Genomic DNA, 21,033 nt, shown 5'->3' with positions numbered 1-21,033 from the left:
TATTAAGATAATCTGAGACCACATCCATATCTTTATGTTTTGATTTTTTTAATCTCCTTGACTTTAGAGGCGATAATTTGAAAACGGAGACGGTTGGAAACGCTGCCGGCCCCTGTTTTATTTTGAAAAACCCATCTAACGGTCTGAACAGGGGACAAGTTGAGGACAGGCTGCTGACCTGGATGTCCCTGTAGGTCAGCAGCAGGTTGATCACGATGTCCACTGAGAGACACTCCACGTTGTCCAGCCGCTGTTGGATCCGGCTCAGCTCGGCGGCCAGCTCCAGGCCCGTGTACAGCTCCCGGGCTTTCCGGATCTCGTTCAGAATCGTCTCATGGAAATACTGACTGGAGGACAGACAACAAAAACACTGGTTAGAACAATGAGAGCAAAAAGTCTGTGGCTGCCTCAGCTTCTGTTACTCTAGGGAATATTAAATTCATAAATATTTTCATACTTCCAGTCCAGTAAGCAAATTGAAACAGACCTCATATTATGTTATTCTCAGACAAGGACGTTTAATCGTCTGATTATTTCATGATTGTTTTCTGCTCTGGTCTAACATTACCAGTGACGTGTAACTGGTGTCCACTGGCAAGCCATCTTGGAAATCTGGCATATCGGCTCAAGTGCAAGTAGTGACCAGATTAAAGTAGAAATAATAACAAGCACATACTCAGTTATTGTAAGTCACTTAACGTTTTGAATAAGGAAATGGAGAAATAACCTTTTTCATTTCGGCATTAAAATCCAAAGATCTCTCATAAATCACATTTCTCTCCTGGACACATTAACAGTTTGTGTTCAGGTCGTTTTCCAGAGATGCTCAAAGCTGGTGTCCAGGAAACTTTTGAGTTTTGAGTCTCTGAGGCTGGAGCCGAGCTTCCATCTATCTGGCAGCTCCGCTCACTGTTGGCAGGCAGGTCTCAGATATTACTGCAGCAGCTGAGGTGTAAATGTGTTTTTCAAAAGCCGAGGGAGGCAACTCATAAAAAATAATCACGGCAAGTAAAAAATGGGAAGAGACGGACAATAAATCCAAAGAGAAACAAGCTGATGGTCTGAACAGGAAGTGGAACTTTAACTTCTTCCTCATGTCAGCGACCTATATGTTGGTCTCAGTGTCATCTGCAAGTGATATGGTAATTATTGTTTTAATTAAACATTTAAAGCATTAAAATCCTTTGCTCCAGTCCACCAGTATCCCCAGTTTGCTCTACTCACTGGGAGTTGGCCTGGGACACCTTGAGCAGCTGGACGAAGCGGTCCAGCAGCGGCATGCAGATGGGCCCCAGCAGCATCTCGAAGTTGGGCTGCATCAGCTCGTTCAGGCCCTTCATCAGGCTGCTCTCACAGCAGTACACCTTGTTGTGCGGCGTCACCATGTACGGGATGAAGGTGTAGTTGGCCGAGCACGTCTGGTGACACAAGAGCAAAGGGTCAGGAAACCAAATGTCTGTTCACAGAGGAGTCAGAGGGTTTCTAAAGCATTGTGGGTAAAGAGCAGCTGTGTTTGAGCCACACGTGGATCTAGTCATCATGTCAAATACAATTTTGGAGGTTTACTTTTGTTTGTTAGTTAGCAAAAACTACTCCACTGATTTCCATGATGTTGTGTGGACAATATATCAGTTGATCATAAGCCACCAACTTCCTCAGCAGATCTAATTAATCCCAAAACTATTTGTCTTTATGCAAAATGGATGTTTCATGAGCTGCAGGGTCCAGTGGCTGCAGACGGGCTTATACAGTATGTTGCATATTCATTTATCATAGAATCAGAATCAGAATCAGAAAGTATTTATTGCCAAGTAGGTTTACACCTACAAGGAATTTGCTCTGGTTATTGGTGCAAACAATGAACATAGAAACATAAAAACATAAAACACAATAAATACAACACACATAAGAAAAGCAATAAAAAGAATATATATTTATTCACTATTTGCTTCTTATTTACTCCCTTTTTCTAATATTTATACAAAGTAACATTTATTTAGACATAAACATATCTAAATAAAATATATATAAAAGATATAAAAGTGAAGTAAAAAGTGAAATGCAAGACAGTGAACAGTGTCATGGGTATCCATAACCAAACTGAGATTATAGTGTTTTCTAGGTAATGAAATATCCTTAAAGTACAAGGCGTACATTTACAGTACAGTAGAATACAAAGCCTCTAAACTCTCTTTACAGACTGACTCTACAGACACCGTATGGGAAACCAAACAATGCACGTGGAGGAGGAAGCACAGAAGTCTGAGCCGCTTCCCCCCAGTTTGAGAACCAGTGGATTCCACTCTGCCCAGACGACTCCAGTCTAAACAAGCAGCCGCCGGGTGGAAGTGATCTGCATCGACAGCGACAGACACATTACGAGCTTCTGTCTCACAACCGCAGACACTTAGAGCGGCGCCCTCACAGACTCCCCTTGTTCCTGCAGCCCGGGGGGGGGCAGACGGGCTGCTGTTCACCTGGTGCAGCTCCACGACTCATTTGTCTTCATCTGGTTTAGTTTTACCACCACAATCTTTCTTCTCGATTCGCTGAGCTCTAATTCCAGACACGTGTGCTTTCTGTTTTTTGTGTGTGTTTGTGTTAACTTGACAGTTTTCTCCAGCAGCAGCAGCAGCGATGCTCCTCCAGCTGCTGAACAAACAAAGAGCACACACACGTGCACGTGCTGTTTACAGACCGTGCACAGAGAAACCAGACAGGCAGGAAACCCACTGTTGACAGGCTCAAGAACCAGTGGAGGTCTCTTAGAGGAGAGAGCTATTCCCAGAATGTCAGATGTGCGGTGACTGCACGAGAGTCGGAGGGAGGTGGAGCTGCTCCACAGCTGCTTTAATATTCTCCCCCGGTTTCAGCCTCTTTTAGAAAACACACACTTCTTCTGCTGCTGCTGCCAACTGGAAAGAGGAAGTGGAGGAAGAGAGACGTTGAAGCAGTGAAAGCGATTCCACAGAGAACTGCATCCTCCTGTGCAGCGGCGGTTCATGACATCACCGGGTTTGCTGCACGTCTCTCAAAAAGTAAAACCGGGACTCCTGCTGATGCCAGGTGTGACCAGACAGGTTGCACAACACTGACGCTATATTTAGCTCCTGTGTGTGTGTGTGTGTTTGTGTGTCTGTGGTTCAGGCAGACACAGGATCACATGACAAGGCCGCTGCATATCTCAGAGAGCGTGCAGGTCGTTGGAAGCGGAGCAGGTGACACGTGTGTTGAGCTGCGAGGGAAACTGTTGCGACAGCGCCGGCTCACTGGGAACGTTGGGAATGAGTCAGCTGCTCAGTGAGTGAGTCATCAGGTTCGTTAGCCGACCGTCCATCTGCATGTTTGCAGTAGGACGGAGCCGGATGCCGACTCACCTACACACACATGCTTCCTCAGAGCTGGATATAACCTGATATCAGCACATTTATACAACTCCTGCAGCCGTGAATGGTCCATTGAGATCGTGGAGCCTGGAGGGTGTATAGCTGTGGGCTGGGACTGCAGAGGTCAAGTCAGTGGGCAGCTTCAGTAACTGGATTTACACCAACACACTGGGAACACTGGGCACGCAGCTGCAGTCATTGGATTATGCAACAACAGAGGCCAATTATCTGGATTTCTGTGATCACAGTGGACAGCGGAGAACAGTCGAGTTCATCTGCACCTGCACAGCGTCTGGTTGTTTCTCTGTGATCAGAGATTGTGTGATTATTGTTTATGATGACAAACAAAACAACTTCCAGTGTTGAGATTTCTCCTGTTTGGTGTGTTTGGGTCAATTTAGGCTCCATCAGGACAAAAATAAGTTTTCTCTTAGCTTGAAAACACATATTCTACAATTTCCTAATTATACTTAAAATACTATATAACCAATGCTGTGTCTTTATTTCCATTTCATCTGCTGTATATGTATCATGAAGATGATTTGTTGGCCTGGGACATTCACCTTTGGCCTCAGTGTTGCAGCATATCACAACTCATTGTGATGTTTGAGTGTAATATGAGTGTGTTTGTGTTGGGTTGTGTCTCAGGATGCATGTCACCACAGAGGAGGTTTTCTATTGGCTAAACGCTTCCGTGTGACTCATGTTTGTGGCAATTGCATATATGAACATGACTTGAAGTAGAATATGAATAGAAATATTATCATTAAACTGTACAATTTGGTGTTTTGGGCTTGTGGAACTGAATTGCAAAGAAAGTAATGTTAAAATGTTAATTGTGCTGCGTGCAGGAACAAACTAATGCATTGAATTGACACAACATGTTAAATAAATAAATAGAATAAAGCAGATATTGCACAGAAGATTAGATAAGAGCGGTGCATCGGTGCAGAGCTGCAGTTAAATGCCTCTAACACCAGAAGGAAAGAGAAGAAAGAGTGTGAGAGCACATCAGGGAGCAGGGAGCTCGTGCTCTCACACTGTGGCTGATAATCAGCTCCTCTGACACGGTACAAGTCCGAGTCAGAGATCAGTGCAGCCTCCTCTCCACTCTGAAAAGCCACTTAAGAGAAATAAGCCTCTCATCTGACTCCTGGACTCCTGGACGACTCGCAGCCGGCCTCGGCTCTAATCACACTCTGCTCCACTTTCTGCTGAATCGCTCGATTGTTCAGCGACTGGATCAAACAGGAAATCAATGGATTTACTTTGAGACAATTTGGGGGCAAGAAGCAAAGACGCACAAAATTCGATATTCCCCTTTTTCTTAAAGAAAGGATTTACTGCTTTGTTGTTGTCTTCTGCAACATTTCTTGTCTCTCGTAATATTCTTGGGTCTAAAACTGTGGATCTCTGTTGGTTTGAACGTTTTTAAAAACCTAATAAACAATCTACCGTGTTTAACACAGGTCTGGTTGTTGAATTGTTTCATATTTGATCTTGAAACAGTTAAGATAGAAACTACAAAAGAACGTGAGTCAGCGAACAACAGGATTTCCTTTGCTTTAAATCAGCATCTTATTTGAATGCTGCAGTCTTTGCAAGTCAAACTCCCAGAGAGCTCGGGCCTGTCTGTGCAGATGGTGCAACTCACCAACCGGCTTTCATCTGAAGAAAAAGCATCTTTACTTTTCTTTTGACATTTCTGTGAAACCAAACATTCATCGCAGCCTCTAAACAAAAGTGGGCTTCAGAGGAGAGAGAAACCCTTTCAACACGGAGGAGAAGGTGTCGGACACGGCTCCCTGCATGTTGTTAGAAAAGAAACCAGAAGCATATTCTTTGCAGCACATTATACGTGTGATGTGTGAGCACTGGGCGAGTGATGTGTGAAGGCAAAGGCGAGAGGAAGAAAAGAGAGAAAGATGCTTTGTGTACTTACAGTGTTCTTCTGGCAAATTATCTCCTGAAAGAGGACGAGAGAATAAAACATAATTTAGAGATTTAATAAGCACATTTTCTCTCGACTCTGACTTAAACAATACAAAACTAAAACCCATTAGCTGCACTTACATTTAATATAATGTACTTGAGACAGTTAGATCTTATCTCTATTGATATGAAGAGTGGTTGACTAATATGAATGTTCTTGTGGCAACAGTGGGTCCCATTAATTCAGTATAAAGGATGCAAATACAGTACAGTACTGCAAGGTGATGTGTAAATATAATAAATATTAAAAGATATGAGCAAGATTAGCTTTATTAAATATATAAAGGGTGTTTAATAGTTACCCTGCATGGATCCCTGTGGACCAGGAACAATTCAAGATTGCAGGGATTGAGTTAAAGACCAATATTTAACTTTTTTGGAAAGTTGGACATTTGCTCTTCTGGTCTAATGATGCAGCTAAAACCTGAATTCAATCAAGTTGCACTAAAATCAATTCACTCACAGATTCAATCAAGATCTATTATTCTCTGGGAAATCAGAGAAAAAGTGATAAAATTGAATTGAACTCAATCCACCAAATGATGTGGTAAATCTGTCCTTTTAGTTTTTGTGTATTCTTAATCTTAACAAACAACCAGACCAATAATCGACATGACCTCTCACCCGTCACTTCACACGCGTGTGTATTGTTCTCTCGCACAAAGACACTATTTTATTCTTAAGAAAACAAACAGCGTGACCGGCCGCGAGGACACAAAGGCCTCTGTGTATTTTTAGTCCCTTTTGGAGAACTCCCCTATTTAAAGAGCAGCCCTCGCTCAGAAAGCAGCACCCTGTGGAAACAATGGACCCGCCGCCTGATACACATCAGTGGAAACCACCAGAGAGAGGAGGTCTTGTCGGGCTGGGGGCGAGGAGCTCCAGCCAGACGGGTGGGCACCAGTGCCGACCACAGGAAGGGAGGGGACCCGCCAGCTCCCAGTTTGCGTTAGCGCTGGGGAGGAATGTCATCCAGGGTATTTTGGATGTAGAAATAATAGAGCTGCAAATGTGCGTTAGGTCTCCAGGTCGTGTTGAAGTCGACTGTGCAGAGGAACCTCTCCTGACGGGCTGAGTGGGGCGTTACGCTGACTGGACGGTTCTGTGGAGACTCCCTTCACTCCACTCACTGCTCATAAAGGCCTCAGTGTTCCTCAGATACAAGCCGCTGGCAGCAGGAGGGTTTTTTAAAGGGAGTTCGGCTCTGGCGTCAGACTGTGTGAACCACGTCTCGTCTGACACACACAACACACAACACACAACACACACACAACACACAAACACACACACACACACACACACACACTGTTGTCATGTGCTGACACACGGCCAGGGGGAGATTCTGGGTTCCAGCCCCACAGAAGTTCTAAACTGACATTTTAACAAGATGTGTTTCTCTCTGTTACAGATTCCAAAAACACATAATAATGAATGATGCACACAGGGAGAAATATTTGCATATTGTTGGGGAATTATCCAATAAATGTCTAAGAGTTAGTGGATAAACAATTACCCAGCATGCAGCACTTGTCGTGTGAAGTAGCACGACTGCTCTCGTCCCCTGAAGAAGGTTTATTATATTTTCACGATGTCGGCAGAGGTAGTTTATTTTTACTTCAGGTATAAATCAGACGAGTCACGAGTTTGAATCCACACGGCTCCACACAAACATCTTAAATAGTTGGTTAAAGAACTGAACGAACTTTAAATGCTCAGAAATGTCCTTTTTAGTAAAAAAATTAAATATTTTAACTGAACTCTGCCAGATAACTTAAGGATTGGGACTGTGAAATAACATTTTGGTGATAATTGTGTATGCTGGTGTATCTGGTGTGTCTGTTCTTTATGTCTAATCTAAAACATCACATTTAAAAAGGTAAAATAAAAGACGTCTCAGTCCTGGATCCACTAACTGACTGAAAGATAAAAGATAAATGAGGCCTTGCTGAAGTCCCATCTTCAATGTTTCATAAATGCGTTTCCTTCCCTCAAATTACTGATGCATTTATGTGCCAAATTACATTTATGTCAATCCCTTGTCCGCCCTGCCTCCCTCTAAATAAAGCCTCTAATCTCGACCCTCGTGAATCACGGTGCTGGTGAGGAGCGGCTCCTGGTTCCTGCTCGTAGACCACGACTCACCTGCAGCGACTGGAGGGAGTCGGAGTTGGTGTCACAGTACAGGATGATGTTGTTGGCCATGCTGAAGCTCTCCCGGACTCCCAGGTGGTAGAAGAGCGAGGGCTGGCGGAAGGCGTCCGTCATCTCCACCACGGCCAGATCTGATGGAGACAAACAGGGACAAACAGGACTTTATTGTTCTGGTGACGGAGAGACGCCGTTCGGGGGTCAAAGGTTTAACGGACTCGTCTGAAACCACATCACGTGTTTTGTCACGAGTACAATCTGTTCACTGAGGTCAGCCACAGATTCCCGTGTCAGGGAGACAAGTGGAAGCTAATCGCTCTCTTGAAAAACAGACCAGCTCCGTGGATGAGGGACGTTTGATCCATCTCCAGTCAATAAACACAAACAGGGTCAATACCGCCCCCCCCCCCCCCCCCCCCCCCCCCCAGACTCCAGCTGGACGCCATTAGATCCGGGATCAGGGTCAAAAGGTCAACAGGAGTAAATACTGTCCAGTGTCACTCAAAGCCGCAGGACAGTGGCCTCAGGTGAAACGGTTCCCAGACTCCTGTGCTTTTACATTGAAAATACACAGCTGTGTTACACCAGAGCTCAGTCAAAGGCTGCTGGACTGAAACGTGCATCAAAGAAATCAAAACAAAAACGAAATCTTGTATTCAGAGGTGGTTATGATGCTTCTGTAGCGTTTACCGAACTGGGCGACTTGTAGAATGAGCACGACCGTGTGATGGAGGCCCCCTGACAGGAAGTGGAGCTGTGCAAGCCGCCCCTGATATCACCACCAGCCACTGATAACAACAGACACCCACCAGCCCCGGTGGCTGGTGCTGGGGGGGGGGGGGGCTCCTGGCAACACAGAGATAACACGTCACCCTGTGTTTTTCATCTGTTTCCAACTATCCACCTCTCTGTGTCAACAAGCAGGTCCCACAGGGCTGAGCAGCAGAGACGCTCTGATACGGGAAAACAGATCGGACCTCCCCTCAGAAGATAAAGTTCATCAGAACGACTGGAGGAGAAGATTGTGTTTAGAATAATTCTATGTTTTAATAAAAGCTGTGAATGAAAAATAATGTGAAGTTGTTCAAAGACAATGTGAAAAAGGAAAAGTGATTTATTGAACATCCGTTTGCAGACAAAACTCTGATTAATTGCACATTGTGTGTGAAACCGGAATTACAGGAGTCCGATCAATATGGATTTTTAAAGTGTTGACCCCCCCCCCCTCCCCCTGCTCCTTCAGAATAAAATCCCTCCGATCGACCCTCACAATTTGACTGAACAGTTCACATCAAGCAGTCGATTTGGAATTCTGTGGATCTGCCAACGCCACTTTGCAGAGAGGAGCCAATCAGGCCCACTCTGCAGGCACTTGTTGCACCACCATCACCCCCCCCCCCCCCCCTCCTCTCATTGCAGCCAAGTGGGCACGGACATGTGGGATAAAGAGGATTTTCAGCCCAGCGGCTCCGTGCACTGGTGTGGAACCTCGAGAGGGCTTTTTGTTTTTTCTGGATGAGCAGCCGGCGTCTCCACGTCAGGACACACGAGCACAAGTCAGATTTCACTTTCTGACGCAGGAGGCCGAGGAGGGGAGTCGACCTCGATCCTCCCTTTGACCCGACCTCTGCTCGAGAACCACTCGTTGCTTCCATGTCTGTGACGCATTTCCATCAGTGGTATCGTCAAATTGGACGTCAGTAGCAGAAGTTCCCGGCTTGTGCTCGAGGACCAACGACCCCAGGTGGAGTTAGTTTGTTGCATTTGATTGAAATTCTCAATTCCTTAATCTCACTACAACCCTGAGCACACAGGGGAGCAAGGAGGTTGTTAGTCTTCTTCAGGGCTCTGACTTAAAGCTCTGTGCTCACAAGGTGCAACCGGATGTCCACATCCCGACGGCAAACAGGGGACCCATCAATATCACATCTGAGCAGGATGTCAATTCAGAATATATCCAGAGGCTGCAGATGTTAGGAGTAAACCTCAACTGCTTTATGGGAATAGAAGGAAAATGGTGTCTGGCTGTCACAGGGCAGGACTGGTTTACAGTGTAGATGTTGAATGAGGAGGAACACAGAGGACTGGGTGATTATATGGGAGATTAAATAGGAAAAGAAAAGGCGAGTGTTATTCTGCAGGGAGAGAGGAGAGGAGCCATCAGCTCTCTGAAGTGTTTAGAGCTTGATGAGGTCGTCAGTGTGGAGACTTGATGCACACATGTTATAATAAAAACACAGCACGTCACAGGCTTCAGTGGAAACGTCTTTTCAGGGTATTACTGCAAGAATAGATTTTTAATATATTATTTTAAAGGCTGCTGGAAGATGAAGTGCAGGAAATGTTCTTATCTGTGCAAAACATGGAGGGTTCAATTTAGAATGTGTCAGGTCATCAGTCGTTGTGTTTCCTGTTCCTAGTTTTTTATTCCGGCTCCCGGGCACAACATGAACACAGGGCATCACAAACCTCCAATACACCCTAAGAGACGCAACACTACACACAACATGAGTGTGTCTCTTTGCAGCTCTTTTTTGTGCCTTTTTCATTTTGTGTTTCTTATTAGTTGGTTTAATGTCTTTGTGTGTCTGTTTGCGTCTCTGTCTGAGAGCTTTGCAGCTTCTCGTTACTTATCTCTGCTGTGGATGTGTTTCTCTCTTTTCAGCCATTTTGTGTCCCTCTGTGGTTATTTTGTCACTTTTTTGTGTGTCTCTGTGGAAATCCTCTTTTTGTGGTTGACCTACTTCTCTTCCTTCTCATTTTACTGCTCTTTTGGTCAATAAAGTTGTTTTGAGTCTGTGCATCTCTGTGTCAGTGTCTCAGAGTTTATCTGTGGTCATTTAACTGGCTTTCCAACACACTCTCTGTTCCAGCCCCCCCCCCCCCGCCCCATTTTGCCCAGTGGGCTCATTTACTGGTCCTGCCTGGATGATATGACAGGACTACCTGTGGTTTTATTACACACACTGAAGGTTACTTCCTCTTTTCTATCTGGACTTTTACTTCAAGTGTCAAACAAACGCTTTGATTGATTTGACTTTTATGTTCATTCATAAAATCGACCAGCCTGGGAAGAAGTTGATGGAGAGGTGTGTGTGTTCGTGTGTGTGTGTGGCAGCGCTGCCAAAAAGCTTGCCGTGTGTGAAGTCACTGATGAAACCATTGACCTGCATGAGGCCTTTTGTGAGTGTTTGCATTGTGTTACATAAGCGAAGAGAATTTCAAAGCTTTATTTGTGTACAACTGTAGGGAACACAACACAACTCAGCGCAACGATTGTGTAGAAAAAAAGTAGGAAACACTTCAGGATTAATGGAAAAAGTTGAAGACTGTGGTAAAGGGAATTGAAAACCCTGAAGCTCCTGAATCACGGCCTCAGTGTTTTCCATCCGGATGTCACATGACACATTCACACGCTACATGCCTAAAGCGTCATGTCTGACACCCTCCCCCCCCTAACAAAGACATTGTAAAAACCAGGGCTGGGGCCGACATTTCCTACACGCACAAGGAATTGGCAGACCAATCACAACAGAGTGGTTCCAGTGGCCAATCAGAGAAGGCTGGGCTTCATCGGGAGGGAGGGGCCTTAGAGAGAGAGGAGTTTGAGACAGAGGCTGAAAAGAGGAGCGGCAGCAAAGGACAGAATGAGTATAGTGATGTTGTTTCTGAACACAAGAGCATGTAAACATTTTCAAATTAAAATGATATTATTACACTCTCGACAAAAAGGGTCACACCTCTGACACGCTCGTGCTTCGCAGTCTGCCAGAAGCCTCGCGATCCACTTCTTGAACTCCCGTCGACAAACATCTCACAGGACACAGAGACTGTGATTCAACAGCCGAGCATCTGAATGTTTCTGGAGAACATTCACGTCCTGAACTTTGTACCGATATAGCATCACAGCTGCCGACACAGAGCCAATAAGGGAGTCGCGCTCAGACACCCTGCAGCAGCCTCAGTCAACTGATCTCATGTGCTCACCTCGTCTGTTGTTTTAAATATTTGCAAATCACCTCAAATCTAAGGAGTAAACAAAGTGTGTCTGCACCGGGGGGGGGGGAACAAGATGAAAACATGCAGAGCGATGTCCTGATAATCCTGTGACGCCTCCTGCAGCCGGACCCGATTCTAAACTAGATTGATTCGCGAGGAGGGAAAACAATTCAATGCTCTCTCGCCCTGTTTGGCTTTCGGGCTGCACTCGGCCTCCTGCTGCAGCTTCCTCACGCCCAGCGGTGCCTCTGGGGGGGGGGGACGGGGGGAAGGTGATGAATTTGTTCTATTGGCTCCTCTTCTTTCAAGCTCTCTTCTTTTTGAAGAGAGGGGATCTGCTCAATATTAGGATCACAACAGCGGTTCCAGTGGGTTTGGATCATTTCAGGGACTTGTCCTCTGTGCACTGAGCCGAAAGGGAAGCCAACACCGACACAAAGAAATCTATTTTAATGATTGAGGGCTGTTGAGAGATGTAAACAGTGGCTGCCCGAAAGCCGTCGGCTATAAACAACACTGAGGCCACGTGCTCCATGTTTGCAACACGTCCTTAAAGCTCTATACAGTGCATGAGAACACACAACGTTATTGTCCACGCCAGCAACACACAATTAATGGACATTTCTGCAAATGCATATTCATACGTATTGAAAACAATCAATAACTGAGTTTGTTTAAATATTTGAGCCTGAGGGATTTTCACAGATGATTTATTGGCATTTCTTTATGCAGGCATGAAATAAAAAGGGTTTATGGTTAAACTGTAAAACTATCAAATCTATATTTATCAAATCAGTATCTAAAGCTTTTTTATCCACTGATATCCACTTGTATATTATTTTCTAAAGCCACTATTATGCTACTCTCACAGTAAAATGGAATATTTTATATAATCTACTTCACCTGGCAGTTCAAGAGCAGCATAAAAAGTGTGCGCGTGTAGTTATGTGCTCGTACGTTGGTCTGATAACTGATCACACTTCAGTTCTGTGAAAATGTTTCTACTAAGCACTAAAGCACTAAAATGAAATTAGCAGCAGTGTTTACATGCAGCCGGTCGCCAGCTGTGTCCAGCTGTGCACGCCTGTAGTTCCACTCTGTGCCTGTAGGATCAGAGGACAGGTAGGGGGGGGGGGGGGGGGGGGGGGGGGTACTCGTCACAATCACTTACATAACAACTCCACATAAGAAGCTGTAGCCATGGAGACTCAGCGAGGAAGCTGCTCTGGATGTAAATCAGAGCATCAGTGTGTGGCAGAGCACATTTTCCTCTCCTCGCCGCTGAAGCAGGGACTGAGGCTCGTGTTAGTGGAGTAAAGAGCAGTGGGAGGATTTCCCGACTCGAGGAGACAGTGGAAATCTCCCAGCGCCACTGGAAACCATTTCCCACACTCACTTTTTTCCTCCCCCCCCCCCCTCTCCCCCCTAAAAAAATGAACCCCCCTGAGAACAGAGCGTCCAGAGCAATTTGAGGCAGCTGCATGATAATTACCTCTATACCAGGTCCTTATTTCCTAAAATAAGTTCTTTCTATTCTAAAAACGAGGACCTGTTAACCAGAGAGAGTCTCACTGATGCTCGAGGGGCAAACTTTGTGCAGAAGGAGCCGACATTTAGCTGAGCCGTGCATTCAAGGCAGGTTTTAAAGTCTCGACCTTAACATGTTATGATTTGCTGTAAGTAGATGTCATGGGTTCTATGACAAGTAGATTGTCAAAGATGAGTGGGAACGTGAATCAGCTTTTCGGACGCACTGAAGGTCACTGAAGACGGACGGAAAGCACAAAAGGTTCAAGTCTCAAAGTCTTGTGAATTCCTGTGAGTTGACTGATAAACAGGGGTTTTGCAGAAACCAGTGTTGCAACAGCTGCAGGTAAAAACCTGTTTGTCCCTCTGGGAGGACGTGTGATGGAGGACGTCATTGTTGTTGCTCTTTTTGAACACGATGCCAACTGCTTGTTCACAACCAGAGGAGAGGTCGTCCAATAAAATGCAAAGGATTAAAAGTGCCCTCAGGGGTTGGGTGGGAGGTGGGGGGGGGAGAGGAGAGGAGGGAGGGGTTTGGAGGAACACAAAGTTCTTGTGACATGTGACGACTGAAACCGTCTCGAGAAGTTGGCAAACGTGCACGCTGAATTCCAAAATCCTACTCAGCTACCAAAAAAAAAAAAGCTGCAACATAGAACAAACAGACGTTCTCCCATAAATACAACCCTGGGAATGGAGGAGGGAAAAGTCTTTCAGTTGAGAATCTCTGTCCTCAAACACGCCCGTCGTCCCAGACATGTCCCCGGAGGACACCAGACAATGGTTATTCGGCAGAGAGATTCACTATTCACTTTATTTTTAGATGCAAGCTTGAAAGACATGACCCTGGAAACACCGCCATGCAGGAAACCAGACCAACGTGCCAGTTGCACCACTCTCCTGGCAGACTGCTCCTTTTTTCTGTCTTTCTTTTCTACCTCTCCTCCTCCTCCACTTTGTTGCCTTCTCACACACACACACACACAGACACACACACACACTGAGAGCCATGGCCCCCGAGAGGGAAAAATAGCTGAGAACAGAATGTGAATTCATCCGCGGCTGACAAACACGCAGGGAGAAACCCGTGCTGCTGCCTCGACTGGCTGCCTCGACTTGTTTGATTTGCTTCCTGCTCTGTTCTCTGCCGCGCTGAAATGAGAGGGAGCTGCTTTTATGCCAAGTAAACAATGTTTTGACCTCATTTCAGTGACTTCACACGACGGGTGGCGCCGGGACGAGGTCGCACTCGACAGGGATCAGAGGGAAGTCACACCTGAGCCTCGGAGACGTAGAAAAGAAAAAGGTTTTGGATCAGAAACAACACAAATATCACAAACTGAGCCAAAATCTCCTTTTTTTGCATTTTTAGACGAGTTCCTGAAAACAAGCTCAGCTGTCAATCACGACCTTTCACCTTGGAGAAAGGTGTGATTACAAACTACCTGAAAATGTATTTGAGGTGTACTTTGACTGTTTAGATTTGCCCATGTCCCATCTCTTAACCTGGAGGAGGTGAGGGGTTTATGATGCAGACGGCCAACGAGGGACGATCCAGACTTTGTTCTTCCTGAGAAACAGTCGTGCCCTTTCCAGAGAACTCAATGTCCTTCGTGGTTCCTGCCTGGCAATCGGACTGAAACTGATGATTCAATCTCTCTCTCTCTCTCTCTCTCTCTCTCTGTCTCTCTCTCTTTCCCTCCCTCCGCTGGTTTCTGAAATCACAGGTTTCTCCCACCTCCTTCTGGATCTCACCTCGAATGAACCCCTGATAAGACCTGAGAGTTCTAATACGCCGCCTCTCCACCTCCCGTCATTTTTTCTGAGGGGCACTTAAGAGATTTCGCCCGGGGGAGTCTCGTGCACTTACAGCACCTTCAGTGTGTGTGAACAACACAACGAGGGTGAGTCTGCAAAACATGCAAATACAAAAACACAAGGGGGGGGGGGGAATACGAGGAGCAGTTTCTCATCACTGACGAATTTCCACGTGTACATGAATTTCACAACAATAAAGAATAGAGAAGAACAGATTCTCAGCTTCCGATTTTGCTTCTTCCTGTTGAGAAAGTAACATTATGGTAAAACATCTCCCCCCCCACCCCCCCCCGACGTGCACTCGAGGTTCAGTCAGCACCGTGTCGGTGACGGCCGCTCTATCCCTCAGACGCCGTTGAGTGGCTTGTGAGCTAATTCCCGGTGACCTTGTGACCTCTGACCTCCGAGGGGCAGCCAGGCCTGCAGAGTAAACAGGAGGGAGGATCAACAACTTAGCATGGGGCCAGCTGACGGGAGTCCAGAGCCACGTGGCCTCTCGGCTGGCGGGAAGTGTTCAATCCTCACACCGGTGAAGTCACTGAGACGCTGGAGGTGTGGACACCGGACGTGGTGAAGGATCAGAAATCACTCCCTAATCAGAAGGTCCAAAGGTCCCCTGAAAGTCAACAAGGCTGCACACACTCATAGATATAATTCACCTAAAGAGACCCGAGTCTTTTCACCAGGATCCATTTATTTATCAATATATTTTGCAATGTTGGACAAACCCTTTAAAGATTCTTGGATCTGCTCCCTTGTCCGATCTGTTTGAGGACTTAATGGCTTCTTCTTCTTCTTGGCCCATGTCCCATTGTTCCCAGTTTGTTTTGTGAAAATCTGTTTGAAAGTTTTTTTTGCTTAATCCCGCTGACAAAACAAAACAAACCAATGGACGGAGGCGGGAATAAATCCATTTGCATTCATTAGCAGCTAACGTGCTTTCAAATCAATTGTAACCTGCGACCAGAAGAGATTTAAACAATGTCCTCCACTCGGCCTCCTCAGTATTAGGAGATAAAGGCACAAGTGGACAGAGCCACGTCGCTGGCCCCGCGCCGAGTGTTCGATTCCGGCTCAGAACAAGAGGAGAGCAAACACGGAGACGGAGGCAGAGCCGCTTTCAGAGCTCGGCTATTGTTCAAACGGCACATTGTGCAAGGAGAGATAAAGCTCTGCATGCCACGGCCGCGACCCGACATCACAAGACAAGTGGAGAAGCACAAGTCTGGACAATTGATCCCTGGAATGTGCAAACATCCACCGCTGCACTTTACACTCTGCAGGAAACGAGGAATTTAGAAATGAACCGTCCAGAGAGAAACAAACCAACTTCTCTCAAATGCATTTCATCTGGATGTGGTGTGGATGTGGTGTGTTTAAAGTGCATCAGTGTGTTTTGTTGTGACACCGAGAGGTTATAGATGATCTCAACCCAACCAACCAACCAACCAGCGACTGATGAATCCATCCTCCACCTGTGTGTAGTCGATACAGAAGCATTAGCCGTGGCTACGAGCAATTAGCTTCGCAGTTATGTGGATTGGAGTCATTCTACGGATCCATTTGAGCACTTACTCGTTGTTCCCCCGGTCAGCGAGTCATCAATCCGACCCTCTTAGCTTCTCTCACTTCAACCGCCATCAACACAATGAGAAGAAATGACTAGAAGCTCAATTACAAGACAGAGCGAAGGGGAAAAGGCCTCCAGTGCAGAGTGGGCTTTCACTGGAGGCCCACTCCGAGGTTTCTCATGAATTATGTGGGGACCCGTCATATTCAAATTTGTCCCGTTTCACTTTCACAATACACTCATCATAACACCACAAGACACCTCTCGCTTGGGGATTTACTCATTTGCTGCATTGTGTAGGTGTGTGCGTTGCGGTTTGCTGTGTGATTTGTTGCGCGCTCATTCGTAAAGTTGTTACCCTCCACGCAGTCAGACCTCAGGGTTTCCGTTGCAGATGTGCAAGTAGCATGCAATGCAGCTGTCTCTCAACTAGCAACCTGTCTGTCACAGGTCTGTGAAGCTGTCACTCAGAAATAATAAACAGTCAGATCATCCCTCTGCAGTCGGAGGGTTATTATCAGTATTATCCATCCTGAGCTGAATGTTTTGTTTTGTCGTGTGTAATTTAATTGGTGTTGAAATGATTGTTTTACATTAGCGGAGCAGGGGCAGTGGGTTCGGGTCTCAACTCTCAGGTGTTAGACTCAATTCAACAGATCTGCCGGTGAATTGAAAGCTTTGTTTTCCTCTTCACCACGAACAGTCCGGTGAATCACCTGCTTTCCTCCTGAAGCCGGTAAATCTCCTGCTTCCCCAGAACAAGACCCTGAGACACTCCCACCTGGAGCCGACCCAGCCTGACCAGAGCACTCCATCGTCTCCCACTGCAGATATACTGGATATATAAAGTATTTAAGTATAGTACAGGAACAATTCATTATTAATTGATCAGGCAATTGGAGGAAAAGGATTTGCTATCTATTTGGATAATGAATGAATCGTTTAGAATTGAGCGAGCGTCAAGATCCATTAGTCCGAGGTTCACATTAACAGATCCTGTGTTTCCTCACTTCACATGTCGATTACCTGACGTCTGTGATCTACAGTTCTCAGTGGTTTCCCCTCAGTTTCCTCCATCATGTGCCATCGCAGCCCGAAGCCGTGATCATCAGCCTCTGCCGTCCTCTTTGTCCACGGTGCCACGTGAGGAGGACGTTGGAGGACGGACGGGGACAGGCTCTCGTTTTTATTTCAATCTGGCAAATCTTTCTTCTTCCAAATGAGCAGACGCAGTGCACGAGCTCCGGCTCCGAGCTCATTGTCTGAAGGTTTTTTTGTTGTCTGGCCTTCATGTCGGCTCCGCGCTCGTGCAGGAAGAGGACGAGGCGGAGTGTGTGTGTGTGTGTGTGTGTGTGTGTGTGTGTGTGTGTGTGTGTGTGTCTGTGTGCGTCAGATAAAACAACGGGTTTCTGGGAAAAATGCCTCCGACCTCCCATGTGGATTCTGAGTAAATTCAGTAATTCGCAGGAGGAGAATCGGAAATAAAGATAAACTTGATGTGTTTGTACAACTAATAATGTTTTGTTATGACAAGCAACAAGTCTGTTTGTGTTGAGCAGAAACTTTACAACCGCCACTGACTGGAACTGTCGAGCTACCAACCCTAACCCTAACCCCATCATCCTAGGGTTAAATGCATGTAAAATAAAAAACCTATTTAAAGAAATATTGCTCCAGAAACCTCTTTTTGACATCATCTAATCAGAAGGTATGAAATTTTGGTTTTATTATGTTCTTCCCTATATTCTTCTATATGCTTCTCATCACACTCTGGTTTGAACCTGGAACCTCATGATAGATTTCATCCTTATCTTTGCCTCGTGTGTTTCCTACTTTATCTGCACTTTCAAAAACCAAGGTTCAATTTCTAAAGTCGCCCAAACTCCTTCTCTCTGACGGCTCTGGAGCTCAAGGTTTCCCACCGTCCTTCAGAAGAAGCTCGTCACAGCTGCACACCGATATGGTCTCTGTGCTACACGGGGCTCTAACGTGGCCTCATGGAGGTTTTTGAGGAAACTGCAGCTGTATCCTTGACACTTGAGCTGATTCTGTTTGTGGTTCAGCAGCAGTCACAGGTATCTCTCCTTTTATCTCTGCTGCACAAGTCCCGATAGCAAATACCTGAGTTCAGAGTCTCTGGCTCGTCAGCAGCTCCGTACACTTACAGCTGCTTCTTATTTGAGTGAAACTTCTGCTTTCCAACCAGGGGGGGGGGGGGGGGGGGGGGGGGTTCTCTGCTTATTATTATGCAACTGAACGTTTCCAGTAGGATCACGAGCCAACTACTACACAGGCACTACGGCTGGAAGCGAGGGGAAAGTGCTTTCAGTCGGATTCCAGTGGAAAGTCCAGCCTCATGGCTCAACCCATGACACCCGGACGCACCATACTGGAGGCGCACAATGGAAGTGGGGGGGTAAACTGTGTGTGTGTCTGTGGAGCAAATTAAACAAACCCCTGAATGATGCTCTCCTGCTCCCAGAGGTTTGCAGACTCAAGCCCCGACTTGTGCAGAGCCCTAACCCTTTGGGCGGTTTCTCAGCAAAGAGGTGATGCAGCAAGCTGTGCGACCTTTGACCCCTGGAGCTAGTTTGGAAGAGAGTCCAGCATTCCTGAGCCGTGAAGCAATGCTCTTCAGGCGTGACTGGCTCTCACTCAGCAGTACTGATCTGAGTGTTTAATCATTATAATGGAGAGTAGGTTAAACCCACTGAAATGCATTCAGATAATTAATCTGAAATAACAACAGGCAGCTCTTAAGGCCTCAGGCAGAAGGAGTCACCCTCTTTAATGACATGTTTACATCCTGACGTTCCTCTTTAGTGCTGGGTTTCACTGAAACGGGCTTTGTGCACTTGACTCACCTGCGTTGTAGAAGCTGTCCAGCACCGTGGTCTCCCCGAAGTCCAGTTTCCCAAAGTTCACAGTCTCCAGCCTGCTGCCCCCCGCGTCGCAGGCGTCCTTCAGACACTGCAGGGCCATGCTCTCCGCGTTGTTCTGCTGGTTGCCCTCTCCGTACACCACATAAGCCACCGTCACCGGCCTGTTCTTGACAGTCTTCCCCGTGGAGAGCAAGCCTCCGCCTTCCATCGGGCAGCTCCCGGTGGTGGGGCTGAACACCGCGCCGCCGACCACCACCGTCGAGTCCTGCCAGAAAGTTCCGGCAGCTGGGATCCCGGACGCGCCTCCATCCCCGGGGCTCTCTTTGCCGGGACAAGCCCCTAAGCAAGGCACCTGTAAGGAGATCCCGTCCTGCTCTTGACTCATCTTGCTCCAAGTATCGCTCACCGCGTTAGAAAGTGTGGCTTCCCGCAGCAGTCCTCCATGGAGAGCCAGCGTTACGCACGGCGGTTACCCATGGAGCCGCTGCACGGGCACGTCTGGCTCCGTCTCAACAACGCAGGTAAACAGTGTGTTTAGCGGCAGAGCTGCAGCTCCACATCGCGCTGCATGTCTGCGGAGGATCCCACGCTCACTGTGCCTCGCCGCGGAGTCACGACACGAAAACACTCGCACACGCGCAAAATCCTCCAAATCCGCGCATTCCTCCTCCTCAGCTCCCACGACTCGTGCACATACTTCCAGAAGTTGAGCAACGCAACACAACACAACACAACACGGCCGGTGTCTGCGCTGAAACGCCCACAGGAAACAAGCGATGTCACAGCGAGGACAAGTTGAGCGCAGTTGGAGTCCGGCGCAAACCGTGCGTCATGGCGCGTAAAGGAGAAAGTACAGTACAGGCTGCACCGTGCGCGCGTCGTGGACTGCGGGTGGACCCTGCCCAGTTTCCACTGATATCTCCCACTCACACACACACACACACGCTTACACACACTCAGTTCGCTGGGCGGGGAGACATCAGCGGGTGAGTGGTGGAGCTGCTGGGCGGAGACACGAGCACCATATGTGGAGCAGAGACAGGAAAAGGAGCAGTTCACTGAAAACAAGCCGCTCATTCACGGAGTCCAGTGAGCGGAGCGTGCAGGTGATTGGCTGAGCGGACGATCAGCTGATCACATCAACAACAGAGCAGAGAAAACCCAGAGCGAACAGCTGGTATTGTGACTGGGAGCTGGAATCATGTCACAATAATGTGGCTCATAAATCAAAAACAGTTTTCTACATTAAATACTCATATGAATGGATTAGAAACAGGCACGAGTTCATTTTCCTTTAACTATTAATGTGATTTATGGATCAGCGGCCTCACATCTGCAAAGCATCACTGTAAAGATGAACCTTTGTTATTTGAACACATATAATATGTTAATAAAGAGGAATCAAGTCAGCTGTTACAACCTGGTAGGTTATTCTTTCCTGTCATAGCAGCGACATCTTGTGGTTCAAACCAAATATTACAGCCTGAACCCTCTCTCTCTCTCTCTCTCTCTCTCTCTCTCTCTCTCTCTCTCTCTCTCTCTCTCTCTCTCTCTCTCTCTCTCTCTCTCTCACTCTCTCTCTCTATATATATAATGATTGGGAGGGGGGGGGGTGATATACAATTTCTGTGCAAACTTCAAATGAGATGAATTTAAAGAAAGGACAAAGATGGCTGCATGCTGACAAAAAAAATTAAAAGCAGAACTAGTT

The 21,033-nt window shown here is 46.6% G+C and overlaps 1 protein-coding gene across 1 annotated transcript in view; it reads right to left on the bottom strand.

The window, feature by feature from the left end:
- The window catches only part of map3k5 (mitogen-activated protein kinase kinase kinase 5), a 51,062-nt gene extending 30,760 nt beyond the window's left edge, over nt 1–20,302 (bottom strand). The window contains exons 1-5 of the mRNA XM_053444903.1: nt 19,305–20,302; nt 7,521–7,660; nt 5,329–5,352; nt 1,225–1,418; nt 179–347 (exon numbers count right to left, since the gene is read on the bottom strand). Of these exons, the coding sequence (XP_053300878.1) occupies nt 179–347; nt 1,225–1,418; nt 5,329–5,352; nt 7,521–7,660; nt 19,305–19,707 (930 nt within the window). The 5' untranslated portion in view covers nt 19,708–20,302. The remainder of the gene's footprint in view (nt 1–178; nt 348–1,224; nt 1,419–5,328; nt 5,353–7,520; nt 7,661–19,304) is intronic.
- Nucleotides 20,303–21,033: the final 731 nt, after the last annotated feature.

Source organism: Pleuronectes platessa, chromosome 17 (assembly GCF_947347685.1).
Source record: "Pleuronectes platessa chromosome 17, fPlePla1.1, whole genome shotgun sequence".
Lineage (NCBI taxonomy): Eukaryota > Metazoa > Chordata > Actinopteri > Pleuronectiformes > Pleuronectidae > Pleuronectes > Pleuronectes platessa.
Note: the sequence above shows the minus strand (reverse complement) of the source record. Positions and strands in the feature narration are given on the sequence as shown.